At 43.8% G+C, this 19,353-nt stretch overlaps 1 protein-coding gene across 4 annotated transcripts in view; it reads right to left on the bottom strand.

Annotated features, from left to right (window-relative positions):
- Window positions 1–18,901, bottom strand: part of VWCE (von Willebrand factor C and EGF domains) — an 82,504-nt gene extending 63,603 nt beyond the window's left edge. For all 4 annotated transcript variants that reach the window (XM_088454473.1, XM_088454472.1, XM_088454474.1 and 1 more), the window contains exon 1: window positions 18,507–18,901. In XM_088454473.1, coding sequence (XP_088310599.1) covers window positions 18,507–18,637 — 131 coding nt within the window. In that variant the 5' untranslated portion in view covers window positions 18,638–18,901. The remainder of the gene's footprint in view (window positions 1–18,506) is intronic.
- Window positions 18,902–19,353: the final 452 nt, after the last annotated feature.

The raw sequence follows: 19,353 nt of genomic DNA, 5'->3' as shown, positions 1-19,353 counted from the left end.
GGTATGGGGGCCCCATAGGTCTACCTATACAGTGCCCCCGTAGTTGTGCTCATTATGCAATACCCCCTGCAGTTGTGCCCCTTATGCAGTGCCCATTATACAATGCCCCCTGTAGTTGTTCCCATTATGCAATGCCCCCTGTATTAAAGCCCCTTATGCAGTGCCCCCAGTTGTGCCCATTATGCAGTGCCCCCAGTAGTACCCCTTATGCAGTGTCCCCAGTAATGCCCCTAGTAGTACCCCTTATGCAGTGCCCCCAGTAATGCCCCTAACTAGTGCCCCTTATGCTAAGGCCCCCCCTCCCCTGTACAGTACTTACCTCTCACGCTGGCAGCTGGGCAACGCTCCAGTCCACACCGTCAGCTCTCCTCCCGCGTAGACGCTGCCGCTGACTGTATCTGATTAGATCCAGCAGCAGACGCAGGCTCCCCTCATCGCGGGTGCATCACTGGGAACACTGGCCTCTGAAGCGATCAGAGGTGTCTTTAGTCTCTGATCGCTTCAGAGACCAGCGTTCTCAGTTGCACCATCAACTTAGCCGTCCGTGCTACAGAGGGTGCAGGGGGAGGCTTGCTGGGCTGGCGGGCCCCCTAAGCCCCCGGACCACATAGCAAGTGCACCCCCTGCACCCTATATAGTTACACCACTGATCTTTCTGACAGTCTAAAGAACAGAAGCAGTAGTTGAAATCCCGGCTGTCTGGATGCCGGTGCTCAGAAAACTGGTGACGGAATCCTAACTCCAGTCAAAATTCCGGCACCAGCATCCCGACCATCGGCTTAGGCACTAGGGGGATGGTTATGGTTTAGCACTAGGGGGATGGCTATGGTTAAGCACTAGGGGGGTGGTTAGGGTTAAGCACTAGGGGGGTGGTTAGGGTTAGGCACTAGGGGGATGGTTTGGGTAGGCACTAATGGGGGAGGGTTAGGCACTAGGGGGGGAGGATTAGGGTCAAGCACTAAGGGGACAGGGTTAGGTTTAGACACTAGTGGGGGAGGTAAGGTTTAGGGTGTAGGGAGCTAGGGTTAGGGGTAGGGTAAGGATACTTAACGACAGGTGTCGATTTCCTAATCCTGTCGGGATACCGGCGTCGGCATTCTGACCGCCGGGATCCCAAGCACCGGCAATCCATACCCAACCCAAATGAATATATAATTGGTGTCCATGTCATCAGCAGCAGGCTGCCTGCAGAAGTGAGACTTCAGCTGTCAGTAACAGACGTTGGAAGGAATTGCTGGACCACTGATGCCTATATATTGGTTCTGGTTCTTTGTTTTGTCACTACATTGCTTTTGGCATTAGCTGGTTTGCTTTGGTATTGTGTGGCTGTCTTTGGAGGAGCGCCTTGGAGAGAAATTTTTATATTTTTTTACACAGATAATAATGTATAGGAGCTAATCCAGATTCAGACCCAATCTGCTCACAAGTGTGGCCACAATGTGTGTATGAAAATAGATGCAGATCTCTGCTGTGACTGGCGATGTCAAACTTCAGCTTTATTTACCAGTGCGATTATGACAGCATTGGCCCATATAATGCTAAACAGCATTCCAACTTGCCATCCAATAACACAGGGGTTCCCAACCCCGGTCCTCAAGGCACACTAACAGTCCTGGGAGTCTAGTTAATAAGCAGTGTTAGGAGACAGAGTGAAAAGTGATAAGTCTGTGATAAAGTACCAGCCAATCAGCTCCCAACTGTCATTTTTCAAACACAGCCTGTGAGGTGACAGTTGGGAGCTGAATTGCTGGTACTTTATCACTTTTCACTCTGTCTCCTAACACTGCTTAGTAACTAGACCCCCTAGTTTTGAGGATAGCCATACTTGAGCACAGGTGTTTTAATTAGTACCTCAGTTATTTTGATTTAAGCATCTGTGCTCAAGCATGGATATCACTAAAATCTGGACTGTTAGTGTGCCTTGAGGACTGAGGTTGGGAAACATTGCAATAACAGAACACACAGCATCTCTCCTGATTCTTTCACATAAGGTAGTGGGCAGGGCCATAACTAGGGGAGCCATAATTAATATTATGGGGTCATTGTAATCCTAAACCAGGGATTGGCAACAAGTGGCACTCCAGCTGCTGTGGAGCTACATATCCCTGCAACAACATCTCACCTGATTGGTGCACATAAGGCACTGGGCAGGGCCATAACTAGGGGTGTGTGACCGGTGCAACCGCACAGAGTGCAGTGCTCTGTGGGCGGCACTGTCACCGCCCTACTGCCCTTGCTTCTGTCTAGCAGGGTGCCTAGAATGGCACCAAGAAGCCAGTTCCACCGGAGTATCCTTTAGACGCTCCAGATACGCAGCCTGTACAGCCAATTGGAGCATCCTCAGGACACTCTGTTCTGCACTGCACTTGTTGGTGCTGCTGGCCTCACGTCTCTGTGTGTGATATAATGACATCATATGACAGACATCATGACATCACGCGCTAAGGGGACAGGCCACACATAATGCATTTGAGCCCTGTTGGGGCACTGGAAGTGGGTTGCTGATGCAGGGTTCTCACTTTGAGGTATATTCATTATGTTATTTATCGGGGGTGGGCACCGGATCCAAAATCAGCAGTCTCAACAAATATTTTCACTGCTACTTTTGTAGGACTGAAAATTAGCTAGTGTTCATGCAGGCGCACAAAGCCTGGTGTGGAAGGAGCCGGACAGGGGTAGAAGGGTAGGAAAGGATCCCTCTTCGCAAAACACTGGACTCCTTCCCTATGGGAATGCGTGAGCTAACGACATCTGAATATGGTGAATGTTCCAGCAGTCAAGCATTGAAAATATTGTATTTTCGGAGCATAATGAATTTAGGTCCCCATACTAGTGTATGGGGACAGCGGGCCATTCCTGGAGAGAAAGGTAAGCAGGAGATATCTGTGATACTAGTGTATGGGGACAGCGGGCCATTCCTGGAGAGACAGGTAAACAGGAGATATCTGTGATACTAGTGCATGGGGACAGCGGGCCATTCCTGGAGAGAAAGGTAAGCAGGAGATATCTGTGATACTAGTGTATGGGGACAGCGGGCCATTCCTGGAGAGAAAGGTAAGCAGGAGATATCTGTGATACTAGTGTATGGGGACAGCGGGCCATTCCTGGAGAGAAAGGTAAGCAGGAGATATCTGTGATACTAGTGTATGGGGACAGCGGGCCATTCCTGGAGAGACAGGTAAACAGGAGATATCTGTGATACTAGTGCATGGGGACAGCGGGCCATTCCTGGAGAGAAAGGTAAGCAGGAGATATCTGTGATACTAGTGTATGGGGACAGCGGGCCATTCCTGGAGAGAAATGTAAGCAGGAGATATCTGTGATACTAGTGCATGGGGACAGCAGGACAGATCTGGAGTGATAGTTAAGCAGGAGATATCTGTGATATCTCCGGCGTCACCTTTATGATGGTGGAGTGCCTCAATACTTAATTCCTACAAAAGTAGGTGAAAATTAAGGGTATCAATCACCAATCAGCTTCTAACTCATTTATCTAGCACAGTCTTTTAAATGACAGAAGCTGATTGGTTGCTTTGGGTACTCCACTTTATCTCTCTCCAAGAGGTCTATTCAATATGTTAATTATCGAAGTCCGAGTGGACCATGATAATTAACATACTAACTTGTTGCGCGAACCGCATCAATTGATCATTGCTCCGGCGTGGAGACAGCTGATCCGAAAATCAGCAACCTCCCCGAAGCGACCTTTCGGTGCAGTGAAATTAGAGTTCAACTCGGCAGTGCTAGTGTGCCCGTGTGACCTAGAGTTCACGCAGGTGCACAAAGCCCCAACTGGACAGGAGCTGAGGGATCCGAAAGGAGAAGGAGCAGGGTGAGCAGTCTGTACGGGAGCACTCGCCATCTGAAGATTTATGAAGAATACACACGGTCAGATTTGTCAGATGTGTCAGATGAACGATTGAACGATCTGAATGATCTGAACAATTTGATGAACGATTTGACCAACGAACGATTTGAACTATGGGCCTGATTCAGAGCCGTTCGCTATTTGTGGTCGTTCGTTCAAAAACAAGGGGTGGCTATTCAAATGATCCGTTCGCAAATTGCAGTCTGTTCCCACCTCTAAGTCTGAACGAGCGAGCAAAACATACGCTCGTTTATTTGATAAAAACGCCCCCTGGCCGCACGCACCATACGTCATGTCCGCTATTTATTAGATTAATCGAGTACATCGTACAGCGTATGAACTGCTCGCTATTCTTGTGGTTGGTGTTTTCAACCGCTATTTTGCGAGCAGTTCTGAGTTAAAAAAAACCAAGTGACGTGGTCAATGACGCTGCTGTATTAATTATGCACTCCCTTAAAACGCCCGTTTTGACCTTTAAGCACGCCTGCGTTCGGATCTCCACTCCCCGTTTTCAAGCACCTTCCCCTGTTACCACCCACATACGCCTCATTCTGTCACTCAAAATAGCAGGCCCTCGCTATATTGCGTACCAACGATTTTCGGCCGCACTGACTGGTTTGCGCATGCGTACTAAAAACCGTACGCATGCGCAGATGTGCGAACATCGCTCGGAACGAGCGTACTGCCGCTAGCGAGTGGCTCTGAATGAGGGCCTATGATCGATTTTTGACTGCATTAAAATGAATGGAATTGTCCTAATCTGACTGCAAACATATCAGATGTCAGATATCGTTATCTGAACATCGGGAACGCGCATCGGTCATCGTTCAGACATGTCAGATATGTCAGATTTTCCTTCAGATATGAACGATCGGACGATTTTTGAAATCGTTATCGTTCAGATCTGAAGAAAAATCTGACCGTGTGTATGCACCATTAGAATGCTCCCACAGTCAAGCTCAGAAAATATTGTACTTTTGGAGCTTGATGAATTTCTGTCCCCATATAGTGTATGGGGAAAGCGGACCACATCGGAAGTGAAAGGTAAGCAGAAAATATCTGTGATATCACCTGCTTTACATTTTTGATGAATGGCCCCAAAACGTATTTTTTAAATGGTGAGGTACGAGGTGCGAGTTGCTATTTTCACTTCAAATTCGCATAGCGAATTCATTTTGCAATCCAGTTAGCAACTCGCACTGAACCAGTCAGACTGAGGGCCTAATTCAGACCCACTCGCGAGCGCTGTGGAGGCCGCTCCATTTTTAGGTAGGAGGGCCCTGATTCAGAGCGAGCGCTCTGGTCAGAGCATCCGGCTCTGAATCAGGCCCTGAATTCGCAACTTTGGAAAGGAAAATATTTAAAGGTTAAAATGTGGGGACACCGTGCTGAACCCATTGGACACCACCCCCTAATGACTAATTAGGCATTTGGAAGTTTCCAATTAGCGTAATTAGTCCAATAATGTCTTTTTTGGGGGTAAAAAAAGTTAATTACAATAATTTTTTTGTTGTTTTTATAATTTTTTTTATTTTATTTTTCAAGGTGCCTTCAAAGTACCCCAAAATCAACTTTTTTCCTACTTTGTTTTTGTATTTTTCGTTTAATTCGTTTGAGATTAAATGAAAAAAGTTAAATTTTTTATAAATTTCTTGCATTTAAAAAAAACAACCCACAAATCAGCCATTTGACATCATTTAAAAACATACAGTACCTTCCTAATGCCCACAAACAGCCTGCTATACGGTCCTGCTAACAAAATTATCCATTTTGGGGGGTCCAGGATGGTCTCCCCACATTTTCATGCATTTCTCGCAAAACTCATATGGCGGTCAGTTCGCTCCCCTCCACTACGAGTGGTGCGAATAGGCATTTTTAATTGGATTTGAGAATTCTCGGAAGCGTGCTTTGCTGCGAAGTGTGTGAGTTTCAAGAAACAAACTCACTACTCACAATTCGCACCTAATTGGATTGACCCCTTAATACATTGGTTGGTTATAATATATTAATACATTTTTTATTAAAATATACAAATGTAGTTAATGTTGCTCTTTAAACTGAACCCTGTCTTGGATTACAATTTATTACCAGTTTCTCTAGAACGGGACATTTAAAGTTACTGTTCAAAACCTGCTTTCTTTAGTAAGACGTATATAATACCTTTATTAACAATTACGATAAAGAAGTTTAATTACAGTATTAAATTTTTTTATTCTTCATTCACAACATGGTTAAAGAACCATTTCCTTCTTCTTCTCACATCAGTCTCCTAATTGAATACACTGTCACACTAGAAACAGCTTGTTATAATGTTAATGACATATGTGATGTGAAAGAAAGTTCTATATAATACCCCTTTTACATCAGAGCAAAAACCTGGGTTATTGCTGGGTCTACCCGGGTCGCAGCTCAGTGTAAAAGGGTCCCTGAAAATTAACCCGGGTCAAGTGACCTGTCAATCCAGCCCAGGTAGCTACCAGGGTCGGACCCAGGATGGACCTGGGTAATGGTGCAGTGTAAACGGCACAACCTGGGTTATCTGACCTGAGTCATGCCTAAAATTAGCTGATTGGTGGTTGTGTAGCAGTCACCTCCCACTTTTTATGTCCTCACAAGTTTAGCAGGGCAGACCTAGGTTCAGTGTGAACAGGGCTGACCTGAGAATAACCCAGATTGATGGTGTTGTGTAAACAGTGTCTGACCTGGGTCTGACCTGGGTTGGAACCATGTCTGAAAACCCAGGTCAGACCCTGGTTTTTGGTGGAAAAGAGGTATAAGCTTGATACAGTATGTCTGATAAATGAAAACCCATCTTTTTCTTATTTTTAATTTTCAATAATTATCTATTTTTATTTATATTTCCATTATGGCATTTATCAATACTCTCAGGATTTTCTTGCAGCCTTTATTTTTTGCTGAATTTAATTACTGATTAATAAATAAATTAATTAATTAATTAACATCTGGTTTCAGGACCCACAAGTCTTCCAAAACCTCTGCCTTGACTACAGTTGACTTCTGACACAAGTGTAGAAGATGCATAGAAACTGTACCTAAGCTGGTCTGCTCCCATTTGGACCATTTGGTGTGGTTATACACTCCACCAGTGTCACACACAGATCAAGTTGTCAGAGCTCATTTCATGGGACCCATTATATTGGTCAGCCTACACAGGAGAATTGATGTCTGATCCTATCAGCATATCTTTGATCCAGCTGCAGTGATCCATGACTGACAAAGAACATAACAGTGACTGCCATATAATGCAGAGAACATCACAATGACGACATATAATGCAGAGAACATCACACTGCCAGATAATGCAGAACACATCACAGTGGCTGTCATATGACACAGAGATAATCAGTGACTGCCATATAATACATAGAACATCAGTGACTGCTATATAATACAGAGAGCGTCAGTGACCATATATCACAGAGAGCATCACATTGGCCAAAATATAATGCAGAGAACATCACAGTGACATATTGCAGAGAATGCCGTTGCTGGAATCCTGACACTTATCAGAACACCGGAGCCGTGACTAATACATGTATAATACAAAGAGCATCAGTCACCGCCATGTAATATAGAAAGCATCAGTGACCTGCTTGGTACAGATAATATTAATACAACCCCTCAAACTCACACAACATTAATACACAGTCGTCATCTACAGACAATATTAATGTACACCTGTACACATACACATATAACACAACATAAATACACCCCCCCCTTGATAACATTAAACTATCCTGACACCTCCACTGACATTTACCTGGAAGGAGGATATTGCTGCAGAGCTCAGGAGGGTGTAGAGAATAGAGAAACAAACTGGATGAGAAGAGAAGGAGGGGACTCAAGGGGAAAAGCAGAGAGTGGGATCTCCCCCTCTGGAGCTTCCACTGTCCTCTGTACTCCACCTCCTCCCCCTCAATACTCAGGACCCCGATAATTAACATGAGTAGGCCCCTCAATCTAAACAATAAAACCCAATGAAAAGCAAATGACAATGTAATTTTCCCTCAGTATGCAGTGTAATATAGTCATCTAAGACAATATATAACAGCATCACGTGACCTGTATGCAGCATAGCCCCCATTTCCCACTATACAGCAGAGTTCCCATTCAGCAATATACAAAACAGGTCCATGAGCCGAGTATACAGTACAGCTTCCATGAGCCTAGTATACCGCAAAGCTTCAATGAGCCTAGTATACCGCAAAGCTTCAATTAGCCTAGTATATAGCAAAGCCCCTATGAGCCTAGTATACAGCACAGCTTTCATGAGCCTAGTATACAGCACAGCTTCCATGAGCCTAGTGTAAAGCCCAGCTTTTATGGGCCTAGGATACAGCACAGTTTTCATGAGCCTAGTATCCAGCACAACAACCTTGACTCTTCACTCTTTAATTACTGCCCCATTTCTCTACTCCTAGTTGCCTCTAAAATACTAAAGTGGCTTTCCTACAGCTATGTCACCTGCTTACTCTCTGACAACTCTATCCTTGATCCTCTCCAATTTGGATTCTGCCCCCTTCACTCCACCGAAACTGCCCTGGGCAAGGTCACCAACGATCTTCTCTTGGCCACATCCAGGGGCCATTTTTCCCTGCTCATTCTCCTGGGTCTCTCTGCAGCCTTTGAAACTGTGATCACCCTCACCTACTGTGCACCCTTCAGACCTTGGCCTCTCAGACTTCGTCCATTCTTAGTTCACCTCCTACTTCACCAACCACTGCTTCTTTGTTTCTACCTCTGGTTTCACCTTCCCCCATCCATCATTCCCATGGGTGTTTTGTACAGCTCTGTCCTTGGTCCTCTACTCTTTTCTCTGTACATCTCCTCCCTGGGGGAACTCATCAGTTCCTTCAGTCCCCAGTATCACCTCTAAGCTGATGACACTCAACTCTACCTCACCTCTCCTGTTCTCTCCCCTTCTCTCCCCTCTCAGGTGTCCAGTTGCCTCTCCACCATCTCCGCCTGGATGTCCATGTGCTAACTCAAACTCAGCATGGTCAAAACTGAACTCATTGTATTCCTTGAATCTAGAGTCTCTTCCCCTCCTGACCTTTCTATCACTGTCAACAACACCGCTAACTCCTCTGTTCTCCAACTCCACTGCATGGGGTCATTGTTGACTCTTCCCTCTCCTTTGTCCACAACATTCAATCTCTTGCCCAATCCTGTCATTTACAGCTCTGCAAGAACGCTCACATCACACCCTTCCTCTCCCAGGATGCCATGAAAACTATTGCCCACTCATTCATCATTTCTCATCTTGACTACTGCAACCTTTTCCTTACTGGCCTCACTCACTCCTATCTCGCTCCTCTCAAATCTGTTCTCAAAGTTGCAGCTAGTCTTATCTTCCTCTCCCACCATGTCCCTACAGAACCTCTTGAAACTCCTCATCCTCACGTATAAGTCCCTCTCCAACTCCTCTGTTCCCTACATCTCCAACCTTATCTTCATGCATACTCCCTCCCGCCCTCTCAGGTCAGCCAATGATCGCCACAGTTCCTCCCCTCTGGTTACTATATGTCACTCAACAATCCAAATTTCACCCATGCTGCCCCCCAACCCCACTGGAACAATCTCCCTCATTGTATCAGACAATCCTCAGCCTGCATAGCTTCAAATGGATGCTGAAACCCCACATGTTTATATAAGCATACCAGTTTCAACAACACCTGCCCAGCAGGTCCTACGAAATGAAATGTATTCAGAACAGGTTACATGCTTTCATGGTAATGCACATGACACCACAATACAGCAGGATACAAGCTATGCTCCTCCAGGGCTAGTGCTCCCCCAAGGTGAACCAAAGCAGCTACTGTACCTCGGGTAACTAAAGATTGAACAAATGACATAAAGGCTGATTCTGAGTCGCACACAAAGTGGCTGAAATTACGTGCAGCCACGGAAGCTATATATAAGCAACCTTATGCTACTGCGATATTCCATTTAGCTAGTGCTGGGTTTCATGTGTCCGCAATTATCATCATTAATATCTCCACGTGCACCAGCTGCAAGAGATCTTTCATAAACAGGATTCCCTTTTGACACAAGCCACAAAACACTCCCATGACACACCCATGGGATGTAGTCAGGATACCGGCAGCCGCTATCCCGGCCACTGAAATCCCCACACTAAAAGCCCGACATGGGACTAAATATAGTTGTTGAATTTGCGACGCCTATCATTAGCCCCACAACGAAATCCCGATACCCGGCATACCAAATGAAGGTAAGCCGGGTGCCTTAAGTTCTAGCCGTGGGGTGGGGGGGGTTAGCTTTATGAACCCCGGGGGACTTAAGGTTAGGCATTAGGGTGCAGGAGGGGGGTATTAGGTTTAGGCACCAACTGGGGGAGGTTAGGGTTAGGCACTAAGGTGGGAGGTTAAGGTTAGGCACCACTAACGGAGAGTTAGGGTAGGGAGAGGGGAGGGTTAGGGTACTTACCACCCCCCGTCGGGATTTTGAACCGTCTGTCTTTCGCTGTCGGTGTTTGATCTGACGGCTATTCAGCCACTGGCCTATTTATCATTGAATACTTGTGGCATATCCCCCGAAAACACTCCTTTTTGTGGGATACTCACAAATGTTAAGGCTATACCCCTAATGTATGGAGGAGGGATCACAGCTGATATCTCCATATCTCAATATCTTCTGCAGTCCCTCCATTTCCAACAGCAACTGTGGCCCCCATAGGTTTCTATGGAGGGCTGCAAAGCTGTCAGATTTACTAAGTTCCGGAAAGCGGAGCATTCTGGAGTTTGGTCCTGACAGCTAATGCCATCTGAACTTTAGTCTATGGGCTAAACTTCACAAAATTTACAAGAGGGTTCTGCCGGAACACGCCCTGGCAATGGCTGCTGCACATGCTGGGGGTCCTGATATAGCTAATGCGATCACTTTATTACTAACACATTGCAGGAATGGGTTCCTTTCGGAGCCCCTGTCCCTTCATGTGTTTTTTGATACATTCGGGTGGTAAATCAATTCTTATTATCACAAATAGCAGCGATAAGAAATGACAACAATCAAGTCTAAAACCTGATATATGATAAACATGCCCCTTGGAGTGTAAACTAGACAGTAGCTGGTAAACAGCTTCTCTATCTGCATCTGGTATTATTATGAGCTTTAGTGGTATTCCGCTTTGTATAGCAGCAGTGGGTTACTGGGAATAACCGGTAGTAATAAATAATAATAAGTTGTGTGCCTTACGTTTGCATACCTCAACACACTTGGTCTTGTGGAAATGGTAAACATCGTTGAGGCATAGCCAATGTGCTGAACCCCAGTGTCCCTTTCCCTTCTCTTTGCACACTGACCAAATAATGAGGTACACAGGCAGCCATTCTCCAATGCTGTGCGGCAGATTCATTTAATCCAGGGATGGGGAACCTCAGGCACGGGGGCCGTAGAAGGCCCGCAAAATCATTTGCAGCCAGCAGCCAGAATCAATGCAGCAGTGCCGCCAGGAGCTTCCTTAGGACGCTTAAGACAGTCACACCGCTACCCTTACAGCTCCCCATAACATCCTCAGGATGCTCCGGGCATTGCTGTAATCACCGGAAATTGTTGCCCCGCCCCCATGTGACATCACACAGAGGGGGCATGGCCTGCAACAGGCCCGCGAATAATGTTATATATATATATATATATATATATCAAAATGGCCCTCGGCAGAATAAAGGTTCCCCACCCTGATTTATTCCATCAGTAAACTAAACTGGAGGGTATATTTGGAGAAAAATATGAAAGTTGATTTAGTGAAATGTTTGGTTCTAAAGCTGTAGAGGTTGGAATTTAATGTGACATTTTCACTTTTGAACAGTGCTCTTCTTAGGATGCACTGCTAGTTTTCAGATAGATGTAACGCAGTATGCCAGTGTAATGCAATTTAGTATAGCGTCTGGGTGTAATGCAGTGTGCCAGTGCCTGTGTGCAATGCAGTGTACCAGTGTTAAACAATGTAGTAGTGTCTGGGTGTAATGCAGTGTACCAGTGTTATACAATGTAGTAGTGTCTGGGTGTAATGCAATGTGCCAGTGTAATACAATGTAGTAGTGTCTGGGTGTAAAGCAGTGTACCAGTCTAATACAATGTAGTTTAGTGTCTGGGTGTAATGCAATGTGCCAGTGTTAAACAATGTAGTAGTGTCTGGGTGTAATGCTGTGAACCAGTGCAATACAATGTAGTTTAGTGTCTGGGTGTAATGCAATGTGCCAGTGTTAAACAATGTAGTAGTGTCTGGGTGTAATGCTATGAACCAGTGCAATACAATGTAGTTTAGTGTCTGGGTGTATGCAGTGTACCAGTGTTATACAATGTAGTAGTGTCTGTGTGTAATGCAGTGTACCAGTGTAATACAATGTAGTTTAGTGTCTGGGTGTAATGCAGTATGCCAGTGTAATGCAATTTAGTATAGTGTCTGGGTGTAATGCAGTGTGCCAGTGCCTCTGTGCAATGCAGTGTACCAGTGTTATACAATGTAGTAGTGTCTGGGTGTAATGCAGTGTACCAGTGTAATACAATGTAGTAGTGTTTGGGTGTAATGCTGTGTACCAGTGTAATAAAATGTAGTTTAGTGTCTGGGTGTAATGCAGTGTACCAGTGTTATACAATGTAGTAGTGTCTGGGTGTAATGCAGTGTACCAGTGTAATACAATGTAGTAGTGTCTGGGTGTAATGCAGTGCACAAGTGTAATACAATGTAGTGTAGTGTCTGGGTGTAATGCAGTGTACCAGTGTTATACAATGTAGTAGTGTCTGGGTATAATGCAGTGTACCAGTGTAATACAATGTAGTTTAGTGTCTGGGTGTAATGCAGTGTGCCAGTGTTATACAATGTAGTAGTGTCTGGGTGTAATGCTGTGAACCAGTGCAATACAATGTAGTTTAGTGTCTGGGTGTATGCAGTGTACCAGTGTTATACAATGTAGTAGTGTCTGTGTGTAATGCAGTGTACCAGTGTAAGACAATGTAGTTTAGTGTCTGGGTGTAATGCAGTATGCCAGTGTAATGCAATTTAGTATAGTGTCTGGGTGTAATGCAGTGTGCCAGTGCCTGTGTGCAATGCAGTGTACCAGTGTTATACAATGTAGTAGTGTCTGTGTGTAATGCAGTGTACCAGTGTAATACAATGTAGTAGTGTCTGGGTGTAATGCAGTGTACCAGTGTTATACAATGTAGTAGTGTCTGTGTGCAATGCAGTGTACCAGTGTTATACAATGTAGTAGTGTCTGTGTGTAATGCAGTGTACCAGTGTAATACAATGTAGTAGTGTCTGGGTGTAATGCAGTGTACCAGTGTTATACAATGTAGTAGTGTCTGGGTGTAATGCAATGTGCCAGTGTACTACAATGTAGTAGTGTCTGGGTGTAATGCAGTGTACCAGTCTAATACAATGTAGTTTAGTGTCTGGGTGTAATGCAATGTGCCAGTGTTATACAATGTAATAGTGTCTGGGTGTAATGCTGTGAACCAGTGTAATACAATGTAGTTTAGTGTCTGGGTGTATGCAGTGTACCAGTGTTATACAATGTAGTAGTGTCTGTGTGTAATGCAGTGTACCAGTGTAATACAATGTAGTTTAGTGTCTGGGTGTAATACAGTATGCCAGTGTAATGCAATTTAGTATAGTGTCTGGGTGTAATGCAGTGTGCCAGTGCCTGTGTGCAATGTAGTGTACCAGTGTTATACAATGTAGTAGTGTCTGGGTGTAATGCAGTGTACCAGTGTAATACAATGTAGTAGTATCTGGGTGTAATGCTGTGTACCAGTGTAATACAATGTAGTTTAGTGTCTGGTTGTAATGCAGTGTACCAGTGTTATACAATATAGTAGTGTCTGGGTGTAATGCAGTGCACCAGTGTAATACAATGTAGTAGTGTCTGGGTGTAATGCAGTGCACAAGTGTAATACAATGTAGTGTAGTGTCTGGGTGTAATGCAGTGTACCAGTGTTATACAATGTAGTTTAGTGTCTGGGTGTAATGCAGTATGCCAGTGTAATGCAATTTAGTATAGTGTCTGGGTGTAATGCAGTGTGCCAGTGCCTGTGTGCAATGCAGTGTACCAGTGTTATACAATGTAGTAGTGTCTGTGTGTAATGCTATGTACCAGTGTAATACAATGTAGTAGTGTCTGGGTGTAATGCAGTGTACCAGTGTTATACAATGTAGTAGTGTCTGGGTGTAATGCAGTGTACCAGTGTTATACAATGTAGTAGTGTCTGGGTGTAATGCAGTGTACCAGTATAATACAATGTAGTTTAGTGTCTGGCTGTAATGCAGTGTACCAGTGTTATACAATGTAGTAGTGTCTGGGTGTAATGCTGTTTGCCACTGTAATACATTGTAGTAGAGTCTGGGTTTAATGCAGTGTACCAGTGTAATACAATGTAGTAGTGACTGGGTGTAATGCAGTGTGCCAGTGTAATACAATGTAGTTTAGTGTCTGGGTGTAATGCAGTGTACCAGTGTAATACAATGCAGTTTAGTGTCTGGGTGTAATGCAGTGTACCAGTGTAATACAATGTAGTTTAGTGTCTGGGTGTAATGCAGTGTACCAGTGTAATACAATGTAGTTTAGTGTCTGGGTGTAATGCAGTGTACCAGTGTAATCCAATGTAGTTTAGTGTCTGGGTGTAATGCAGTGTACCAGTGTAATACAATGTAGTTTAGTGTCTGGGTGTAATGCAGTGTACCAGTGTAATACAATGTAGTTTAGTGTCTGGGTGTAATGCAGTGTACCAGTGTAATACAATGTAGTTTAATGTCTGGGTGTAATGCAGTGTACCAGTGTAATACAATGTAGTTTAGTGTCTGGGTGTAATGCAGTGTACCAGTGTAATACAATGTAGTAGTGTCTGGGTGTAATGCAGTGTGCCAGTGTAATACAATGTAGTAGTGTCTGGGTGTAATGCAGTGTACCAGTGTAATACAATGTAGTAGTGTCTGGGTGTAATGCAGTGTACCAGTGTAATACAATGTAGTAGTGTCTGGGGGTAATGCAGTGTACCAGTGTAATACAATGTAGTTTAGTGTCTAGGTGTAATGCGGTTTGCCAGTGTAATACATTGTAGTTTAGTGTCTGGGTGTAATGCAGTGTACCAGTGTTATACAATGTAGTAGTGTCTGTGTGTAATGCAGTGTACCAGTGTAATACAATGTAGTAGTGTCTGGGTATAATGCAGTGTACCAGTGTTATACAATGTAGTAGTGTCTGGGTGTAATGCAATGTGCCAGTGTAATACAATGTAGTAGTGTCTGGGTGTAAAGCAGTGTACCAGTCTAATACAATGTAGTTTAGTGTCTGGGTGTAATGCAATGTACCAGTGTTATACAATGTAATAGTGTCTGGGTGTAATGCTGTGAACCAGTGTAATACAATGTAGTTTAGTGTCTGGGTGTATGCAGTGTACCAGTGTTATACAATGTAGTAGTGTCTGTGTGTAATGCAGTGTACCAGTGTAATACAATGTAGTTTAGTGTCTGGGTGTAATACAGTATGCCAGTGTAATGCAATTTAGTATAGTGTCTGGGTGTAATGCAGTGTGCCAGTGCCTGTGTGCAATGTAGTGTACCAGTGTTATACAATGTAGTAGTGTCTGGGTGTAATGCAGTGTAACAGTGTAATACAATGTAGTAGTATCTGGGTGTAATGCTGTGTACCAGTGTAATACAATGTAGTTTAGTGTCTGGTTGTAATGCAGTGTACCAGTGTTATACAATGTAGTAGTGTCTGGGTGTAATGCAGTGCACCAGTGTAATACAATGTAGTAGTGTCTGGGTGTAATGCAGTGCACAAGTGTAATACAATGTAGTTTAGTGTCTTGGTGTAATGCAGTGTACCAGTGTTATACAATGTAGTTTAGTGTCTGGGTGTAATGCAGTATGCCAGTGTAATGCAATTTAGTATAGTGTCTGGGTGTAATGCAGTGTGCCAGTGCCTGTGTGCAATGCAGTGTACCAGTGTTATACAATGTAGTAGTGTCTGTGTGTAAAGCAGTGTACCAGTGTAATACAATGTAGTAGTGTCTGGGTGTAATGCAGTGTACCAGTGTTACACAATGTAGTAGTGTCTGGGTGTAATGCAGTGTACCAGTGTTATACAATGTAGTAGTGTCTGGGTGTAATGCAGTGTACCAGTGTAATACAATGTAGTTTAGTGTCTGGCTGTAATGCAGTGTACCAGTGTTATACAATGTAGTAGTGTCTGGGTGTAATGCTGTTTGCCACTGTAATACATTGTAGTAGAGTCTGGGTTTAATGCAGTGTACCAGTGTAATACAATGTAGTAGTGACTGGGTGTAATGCAGTGTGCCAGTGTAATACAATGTAGTTTAGTGTCTGGGTGTAATGCAGTGTACCAGTGTAATACAATGTAGTTTAGTGTCTGGGTGTAATGCAGTGTACCAGTGTAATACAATGTAGTTTAGTGTCTGGGTGTAATGCAGTGTACCAGTGTAATACAATGTAGTTTAGTGTCTGGGTGTAATGCAGTGTACCAGTGTAATACAATGTAGTTTAGTGTCTGGGTGTAATGCAGTGTACCAGTGTAATACAATGTAGTTTAGTGTCTGGGTGTAATGCAGTGTACCAGTGTAATACAATGTAGTTTAATGTCTGGGTGTAATGCAGTGTACCAGTGTAATACAATGTAGTTTAGTGTCTGGGTGTAATGCAGTGTACCAGTGTAATACAATGTAGTAGTGTCTGGGTGTAATGCAGTGTGCCAGTGTAATACAATGTAGTAGTGTCTGGGTGTAATGCAGTGTACCAGTGTTATACAATGTAGTAGTGTCTGTGTGTAATGCAGTGTACCAGTGTTATACAATGTAGTAGTGTCTGGGTGTAATGCAATGTGCCAGTGTTATACAATGTAATAGTGTCTGGGTGTAATGCTGTGAACCAGTGTAATACAATGTAGTTTAGTGTCTGGGTGTATGCAGTGTACCAGTGTTATACAATGTAGTAGTGTCTGTGTGTAATGCAGTGTACCAGTGTAATACAATGTAGTTTAGTGTCTGGGTGTAATACAGTATGCCAATGTAATGCAATTTAGTATAGTGTCTGGGTGTAATGCAATGTGCCAGTGCCTGTGTGCAATGTAGTGTACCAGTGTTATACAATGTAGTAGTGTCTGGGTGTAATGCAGTGTACCAGTGTAATACAATGTAGTAGTGTCTGGGTGTAATGCTGTGTACCAGAGTAATACAATGTAGTTTAGTGTCTGGTTGTAATGCAGTGTACCAGTGTTATACAATGTAGTAGTGTCTGGGTGTAATGCAGTGCACCAGTGTAATACAATGTAGTAGTGTCTGGGTGTAATGCATTGCCCAAGTGTAATACAATGTAGTGTAGTGTCTGGGTGTAATGCAGTGTACCAGTGTTATACAATGTAGTTTAGTGTCTGGGTGTAATGCAGTATGCCAGTGTAATGCAATTTAGTATAGTGTCTGGGTGTAATGCAGTGTGCCAGTGCCTGTGTGCAATGCAGTGTACCAGTGTTATACAATGTAGTAGTGTCTGTGTGTAATGCTGTGTACCAGTGTAATACAATGTAGTAGTGTCTGGGTGTAATGCAGTGTACCAGTGTTATACAATGTAGTAGTGTCTGGGTGTAATGCAGTGTACCAGTGTTATACAATGTAGTAGTGTCTGGCTGTAATGCAGTGTACCAGTGTTATACAATGTAGTAGTGTCTGGGTGTAATGCTGTTTGCCAGTGTAATACATTGTAGTAGTGTCTGGGTTTAATGCAGTGTACCAGTGTAATACAATGTAGTAGTGACTGGGTGTAATGCAGTGTGCCAGTGTAATACAATGTAGTTTAGTGTCTGGGTGTAATGCAGTGTACCAGTGTAATACAATGCAGTTTAGTGTCTGGGTGTAATGCAGTGTACCAGTGTAATACAATGTAGTTTAGTGTCTGGGTGTAATGCAGTGTACCAGTGTAATACAATGTAGTTTAGTGTCTGGGTGTAATGCAGTGTACCAGTGTAATACAATGTAGTTTAGTGTCTGGGTGTAATGCAGTGTACCAGTGTAATACAATGTAGTTTAGTGTCTGGGTGTAATGCAGTGTACCAGTGTAATACAATGTAGTTTAATGTCTGGGTGTAATGCAGTGTACCAGTGTAATACAATGTAGTTTAGTGTCTGGGTGTAATGCAGTGTACCAGTGTAATACAATGTAGTAGTGTCTGGGTGTAATGCAGTGTGCCAGTGTAATACAATGTAGTAGTGTCTGGGTGTAATGCAGTGTACCAGTGTAATACAATGTAGTAGTGTCTGGGTGTAATGCAGTGTACCAGTGTAATACAATGTAGTAGTGTCTGGGTGTAATGCAGTGTACCAGTGTAATACAATGTAGTTTAGTGTCTAGGTGTAATGCGGTTTGCCAGTGTAATACATTGTAGTTTAGTGTCTGGGTGTAATGCAGTGTGCCAGTGTAATACAATGTAGTATAGTCTGGCTGTAGTGTAGTGCATGAGTGCAGTGCAGCATCCTTGTGTAAGGCAGTGCTGCTGAGTTTCTGCGCATATCTGCAGCTTCTTGTTGCAGAGTCAGTGTTTCTCTGAGTCAGAGGCTCTGCCTCTATGTCTATATACTGTACCTCTGTGCTGTCAGTGCTGGCGGTTTCTTCCTCCCATTATAAATTCTCCCTTCTCTTCCAGAAGTCAAGAAGAGTATGAAGGACACCCTCATCCAAAATGGGATCATGATATGTACTCGAACCAGCCCCATATAGTGAGTGGCCAATAGTGAGTGGTTTCTCCCTGCGCTTTCTTCAGTCTCTTTTGTCTCACTTGTCGCTGTCACTTTTAATGCAAAAGTCTTAAAGAGGTTTTCTTTTCCTTTTACTCGTCTTTATCTTCTGAATGCATTTCTTCTTATGCCTCCAGCTGCATTTACTACACCTTTCTTGTTCTCTGTGTCCCCGTTCTGTCACACTCCTATCCCTAATTTTGCTGCTGGTTTCCTCTTGTCTCCAGTTTTTCTTCCCTAGTTCTGTATCTGTGCCCTTAGCAGCGTGCCATCCCAGGCTATCACATTCTAAAACGCTCCATCCTCCCTCTTCAGCTCTCTTTCCTTTGACTCACTTTCTCCCTCTCTGCTCTGCTGATGAATTTGATGGGATAGGAGCCCCTCACATCATAGTAAGAAGGAAGTGGCCCCACAGTGACATCTGGGAACGGATAGAAAGCTTTGCCAGATGCAGATCTTTCTATCCGCTCCCAGATGTCATACTCTCTGATGTGCCAAGATTGCGTGTGTCTCTATCTGTTCTGTGTGACTGTGTGTTTGTAACTAGGCGCTTGCCTGTGTGCGACTGTATTACATGAAGCTTTCACCGACTGCCATAAACTTTCTGTTTAAAAAAAAAACAAAATACTTGTTGTGAACGAGTTATCTGTAACTTTATGAATTTCATCACTCCTCAAGATAAATATATAAAGCTG

The sequence above is a fragment of the Taudactylus pleione genome, unplaced genomic scaffold, assembly GCF_031769625.1.
Source record: "Taudactylus pleione unplaced genomic scaffold, aTauple2 ptg000619l, whole genome shotgun sequence".
In the NCBI taxonomy this organism is placed as follows: domain Eukaryota; kingdom Metazoa; phylum Chordata; class Amphibia; order Anura; family Myobatrachidae; genus Taudactylus; species Taudactylus pleione.
This window is presented reverse-complemented; position numbering and strand designations above follow the sequence as displayed.